Here is a 6,430-nt window from a genome sequence, read left to right on the forward strand (position 1 = left end):
ATGCAACTTATCAACGATCCCTCAAATGTTTTTTACAAAAATCGTTGAAGTAAGATGAGGACCACATGTTTAAAAATGCTTTTCAAATTATTATTATTATTTTTTTAAAAAAAAAAAAAAAAATCAGCTAATTACCAAAAACGTTGCCAAACGGGCCTCAGGTTGTTTGGCAATATCAAGAAGAAAAAAAAAAAAAGGGGTGGAGGAAATGGAGCACACGTCGGTGGTGAAGTTACCGATAGGGGAAAAAAGAAAAGAATTTTTATTTAGAAAAAAGAAAAAAGAAAAAAATGGTTGGCCTCGTTAACCCCAACGGAAAACATCGCTGTTAGTGGGTGCAGAAGACGCTGGTCAGTTATTTTTGAACCAAGCAGTGGGTTTGTCTTTTTGTGCTGACAACCTAAAAAGGTAAAGAAACCAACTCTTCGGAAACCTCTTTTCTTTATCAAAGCAAATTTCACGTCTATTCTCATGGACCATTCTTAGGTCCAAGTGCTCCAATCACATTCCTCCATCCAACTTCAATAAAAAGCAATATATATATTGTAATTTAAATAAAAATTTTATACAAAATGATATCTTAATGTGCTTTACGTGCTAAATATATATATTTATTGTTAAAGTAATATTATATATTACATTCGTTTTATTCTATTTTATTAAACTGTCATGCTTTTTTTTTTTTTTGTTAAAATAAAATAAAATAAAAAGCTGATAGACACTATCACAATAATTTATAATGTTTGCTTGTATTATGTATGTTATCGAGAAGAGATATATTTTAGTTTTCCATTTTGTATTGTCATTAACCCAATTCAGACAAATTACAAATTCTTTAAAGCAGGTGAAGATGTAAGTCATTTGCGAATGTAGCTTGAGAGAACCCTTATTGCGGTCCAATCTGATGGATACTACCATTGGGAGTACGAATACCTTTATCAAGCATCTAAACAGACTTCCAGAAAAGCCATGGCGATTTAGATGAAAAGTAACAATGAAAAAAAGGTTTTCAAAAAGAAACCAAAAAAAAAAGAAAAGAAAAAAGATCTACTTCACTTATGAAGAGTTTGAAGTTTAACCGGATTGGGTTTAATAGAAAGCAATTCAACAACGTAACATAATAAAAATTCAAAATAAAAGACAGAATAAAATGTCCAAAAAACAGCAACGTCGGAGTTGTCAGAGACGCACGGGGGCACGAGCTAGTGAGGGATCCAGAAGACTTGCGAAGGTGGTGGATGGTGGTAGGGCAGCGAGGAAGAGGCCTCACTCGCCGGTGCGTGGAGGACGCGAGCTCGCGAGTAAGATCTTCGTGAAGGCAGGCTGAACATGCTCGCCTCGCGGTGCCCTCGAAGCTGGGATGCTGCTGGCGTGACGATGCATGGAGGCGGCCAAGAACCCAGTGGATTGGCTCGTGTGCATCAAAGACTTCTTGGAGTGGCTAATGATGGTGGTGGTCGGAGGTTTTGCAGTGGAGGATGGGGCGTTGCTATTATTGGACAGAGATAAAACAATTAAAGCGTTAGATAAGGCCTCCGAGGAGGCGGATATGGTCTCCAAAGAAACCTTTTTGGCCTCTAAAGAGGCAAGAAAGGGAGGGGGAGGGAGGAAAAGAGAAATAAAAGGAAAAGGGGGAGAAGGAAGCCACTAAGGTTAGCGAGGAGAAGCTTGGGAGATTTATGGAGGAAAGAGAAAGAGAGCGAGATACAATTAAGTGTATCACTTCCAAACAAACTTTCTTCACTTCTCCACTCTACTATTGTGGTTGTTAGATCTAGTTAATAAAGATAGACGAAGATAAACGGAATTAACAAATTAAAACCTTTTTTTCTTTTGAAATTTAAATTTTTAATTGCAATTATGTCAATAATGTGACAATGTCAAGTCTTTTTAATTTTTAGAAGATGTCCCGATATTAAAATTATTTACACCAATTTTAGTTGAAATGGAGAGAATCTTTGCTAGCCATTCTATTTTAATCCTCCAATTTGTAGAAGAAAAGAAAAAGATCGAAGGGGATTCCTCGTGTATTTTCATTTTTTCATTTTTTTTTTAAAAAAGTCAACTTCTTTTCAAATTATTACAAAACTATTTTTTTTTTCATACATAAAATTTAAAACTTACTTTTACTTTATATTACATCAATAAATTTTTATCAAACAATCCCGTAAAGAGATATTGAACCGAGAGATGGAGAGAGCCCACATTTAGGTTGTCGAGGGAGGATTAAGATCTCCTAATTTTTTTTTAAAAAATTTGAAATTCTCAAATTCATAAATTTCAGTTGTCCAACTCATCTAAGTGTTTCAGAATTTAATAAAGAAGCTATTAAGTGATAAAAATTTAATAAGGTAGCTTTCTCATTAAATTTTGAAATATGACTTATTTTAAACACTTAAATAAAATAAATGGCTGAAACTTATAAATTTAAAAATCTCAAATTTTAAAAATATTTAGGAGATCTCAATCCGTCGAGGGCTATTTCTTTTCTTTTACAATTGTCATTATTATATATATATATATATATATATATATATATATATATATTAATTTATTTTTTATTTTTTTTAATCGTTGGGAAATCGGTGGCCAAATTTATATTGTATCACAATATTTTGCGTGTGAATTTATACATATTAGAAGTTGCCTCTTCTTTAACACCAAAACTGGGAATATACGTAGTTTTATACCATACGTTGTACTATACATCTAGCCTTGTTAATCATGGGAGAGAGAGAGAGAGAGAGAGGAGTATATCAGAAGCCTCAGTGCCTCTGTGTTTCTCTGATTTTGATGCATGCTGGAGCGCAAAAAAAAAAAAAAAGAAAAAATGGAAAAGGAAAAAATATAGAGAGAGGTGTGCTGGGCAAGTTATCATACTGTCAATATTTAACTTTGCTGCATTTGGGTTTCTCTCCAGAGTTTCAGCCTACAAACCTCATCTACTGAGTTTTGCAGGGGTGAGAACCAGGTGGGTTTTCTATCTTTTAGTCATTTTATCTGGCTTTGTTGCTTTTACCACTGATCCATTTGTGCATCCTTGGATTTTCTGGATCTCAAAATCGGGTTTTGAATTAAAGCCTGGATGGTTCATCGCTTCAAAAGTTATTGGTGTTTATATATATGCTTCTGAGGTTCATTTTGATGCATTCATGGAGCTTTCTGTTGTGCAAAATCATTCCTGTTTCGGTAATTTTGGGCACCCTTTTGATGCATTTGGTTGAGAGATTAATCAAATTTTGTGTTTGTGCCTGAACAAAGCTTTTCTTCCTCTTGATTTCTTCATCTCCTCCCGGGCATGTTTAGATGATGCATTTTTAATTTATTTTGGAAGATCAAGTGGGCATTGTGCCTTCATCATGCGTATAAGATGTATCTGATCTTAGTGTTCTTTTGACTAGATATTTGATCAACTTCCCAATATGGGTTCTTTGTATTGAGCTTAATGCAGTAATGAATCTCGGGTTTCAGAGCTTTTTTAAATGTTTCTATTGGAGTTTCTCATCTGGGTTTTATGGGGTTTTTTTTGGGGTAATTATAACCGGGCAATCTTTCATCTTGATCATTAATCTATGGTATCTCCATTTGCTCTTATTTCCGAACGTTTTGTAGAAATTTCTAACTTGGTTATCTAGATTTGCGATTAATGAGTTTATTTATTTGCCTTTTGTTTCTTTGTTGCATCCTCATGGTTTGAAATTTAAATTGTTTGTATTGAATTTAAAATCAGACAATGGATACTCCACTATAGGTCCTACAATCTGAAAACTTATGCAGGATGAAGAAATATAACATCTTTTGAATTTCTAATGCAAATTTAAATCTTTAGAACCATGAATTTCTAATGCAATAGGCTCTTTTTTCTAAAAAAAAAAATTTATTTTGAGTATTCATTGTCTGATTTTATTTTTCCCCCAGCTCCATTAATGGCTCTAATCAATTTGGGGCTTTTTTTGGTACTAAAGAATTATGATATGTGCTTATTTCTTATTTTTGTTTTGATAAGCAATATGTGGAAGCTCCTTTTCCACTTCTACCTGAATGTAAAATTGAAACTGTCCATTTGGGTAGCTAAACCGATAAGCGGTGTCTATCACATCTTGCCTGAACTAGTTCACAGCAGCTTGGTCTTTTTTTACTGTTTTTTTTTTTTTTTTCATTACAGTACTTTGAATTGATGCAGCAAGGAATTGCTCCTGTCTTTTTAATAGGACTGAGGTTTGTAGATAATGCTGAAGAAAGGTCATACTCAGTAGTCTAATGGCTGATTCTGCTCCCGAGTCTTTGCAATCTGATATATTGGGCCTGAGACATATAAGCAGCTCACTTTTCAGTATTCCTGGTTTCATTGTTGGGCTTGGTACAAAATGTTTATCAGAGTCTGACTCAGTTAGGAGCCCCACATCTCCTCTGGATTTGAAAGTTTTGTCAAATCTTAGTAACCCCTTTGGTCTCAGGTCCCCAAGAACACAATCTCAAAGTTGGCATCAAAAGAAGTGGGATTGCAATAAAGTAGGCTTTGGCATTGTTGATTCACTTGTGAATGAAACCAAAGCTTCTGTTGGAGTCCTTGATTCACCAAGGAGGAGTAATGTAATTTTCGGAGCACATTTGAAGACTAGTACTCATAATACCTCAAAGCATTACCTTGAGTCACTTCATTCTTCTGTAAAATCCAATTCTTTGCCTAAAAACTACATCTTTTCGTCGCCCCCTAAAACCAGGACTCTCTATCCCCAATTAGGTAGCAAAAAAGTTGACTTTGGAAATGAAGGTGGCCATTTAGAATCTAAACCAACTACAAGTATTACATCATGCTTGGTCGATTCCACCACGGCTTCATCCTTACATACTGGCTTAACTCAAACTCACAGTTTGAGTTCTATGAATTTTTGTTCAGAAAATAAGACTACCACAATGAGTTCAGGTCCAGTAATTAGCCATGGTTCAGAAGTTGTGAATTCTTTGGGTAACAAACCAAGTTCGCTTCCAATTTCGATCGGCTCCAACCATGAACTTCCAGGTCTGCTTTCTGCAAGAGAGATAGAGCTTTCTGAGGATTATACCTGTATAATTTCTCATGGTCCAAATCCTAAAACAACTCACATTTTTGGTGACTGTATTTTGGATTGTCACACAAATGAGTTGGCCAATTTTGGTAAGAAAGAAGAATCGGGGACTAACTCATCTCAAGTGGCTAAAAGCCCAGAAAATTTGACACCAACTCGCTCTGACAAGATTCTCAGCGTCTGCTACTCATGCAATAAAAGACTTGAAGAGGGGGAAGACATCTACATATACAGGTTTCTTTTCTCTTTCTTTTTTGTTTGTCGAAAACTCTCTTTCTTTTTCTAGTTCACTCCATGCCAAATTTTAAGTCTGTTGTCTCCTTGGATTTCTTGCAGAGGTGAGAAAGCATTTTGCAGTCTTGAGTGCCGTGCTGAGGAGCTTTTGTGTGAGGAATCAGAGGAAACTTACAATAACTTCGCCGAAAGCTCTCCCGAATCAAGCTACGGTGAAGATCTCTTCCTGATGGGTATGCCCTTCGCCACCTAATGAACTGTAATTGCTATCTCTAGGCTCCCATGTCCATGACTGATGGAGTTGTCACATGGGTGCACCTGGAGCATCAATTTTTGAAGAGCTGCCAATGTGAATCTTTTTGTAGCCATGGATGATCACAATCTACCTCATCCCATTTGCTAGTTGTGTTACTACTTTCGTGGTATTTGTAGCACCCATGGTAGTCACAGCAAAAGAGTTTTTTCATTCTATAAAGGAGACATATATATGGTCTTAGTTTTGTTATCTAGCTTTCAGTTTTGATTAGATGGGTTGGAAGTGGCCAGATGCCCTCGCCCCATCACTTTTCTTGTCTTCTGTTTTCCTGCTGTTGCCTTTGCTGAGGGTTCATGTAGTAGCTTTTGAACCTTAATGAACTCATTGATGAATGAATGCGGCATTTACATAACAAATGACTCTCTCTCTCTCTCTCTCTCTCTCTCTCTCTCCTTCATGTGTGCAGAGACATTCCAGAACAATGTAACACAAATCTCTGTTTGATATATATATATATATATATATATATATATATTTGCCAAAGGACTTGAAAAAGGGACTGGACTGTAACTCTAGCAAATTCGATTGATGTAAGAAAAAAAGTAAGAATGTTTTGTATGAAAAAAAAAAAAAAAAAAAAAAATTTGTTATGTAGTTATTTTTTTATTTGAATAATAATAAAAAGTAATTGATGTAATATAAAAAGTAAGAATATTGGGGTTGATTTTGAGAGAGAGTAGAGTTTTTTTTTCAAAATCTTTTGGCAAAATAAGCTTTCTTTCCCCCTATTGAACTCCTGCAACCTCTCATAAGTCATCAACTTAGCTAATCATGAATTTCCAAAAATCTCTACTCAAAGTAAGCAACAATC

The 6,430-nt window shown here is 35.1% G+C and overlaps 1 protein-coding gene across 3 annotated transcripts; it reads left to right on the forward strand.

Moving 5' to 3' along the window:
- The first annotated feature begins 2,798 nt into the window (after window positions 1-2,798).
- LOC132188578 (FCS-Like Zinc finger 8) lies at window positions 2,799-5,978 on the forward strand. Of its 3 annotated transcripts, none has more exons than XM_059603077.1 (3): window positions 2,799-2,971; window positions 4,166-5,303; window positions 5,406-5,978. In XM_059603077.1, the coding sequence occupies exons 2-3, from the start codon at window positions 4,261-4,263 to the stop codon at window positions 5,554-5,556; spliced, it is 1,194 nt and encodes a 397-aa protein (XP_059459060.1). In that variant the 5' UTR covers window positions 2,799-2,971; window positions 4,166-4,260; the 3' UTR covers window positions 5,557-5,978. The 3 variants fall into 3 exon arrangements, with proteins under 3 accessions (XP_059459060.1, XP_059459059.1, XP_059459058.1); XM_059603076.1 differs by having other exon boundaries at window positions 4,184-5,303; XM_059603075.1 differs by having other exon boundaries at window positions 4,212-5,303.
- The last annotated feature ends 452 nt before the right edge of the window (window positions 5,979-6,430 follow it).

This window comes from Corylus avellana, chromosome ca7, assembly GCF_901000735.1.
Source record: "Corylus avellana chromosome ca7, CavTom2PMs-1.0".
Lineage (NCBI taxonomy): Eukaryota > Viridiplantae > Streptophyta > Magnoliopsida > Fagales > Betulaceae > Corylus > Corylus avellana.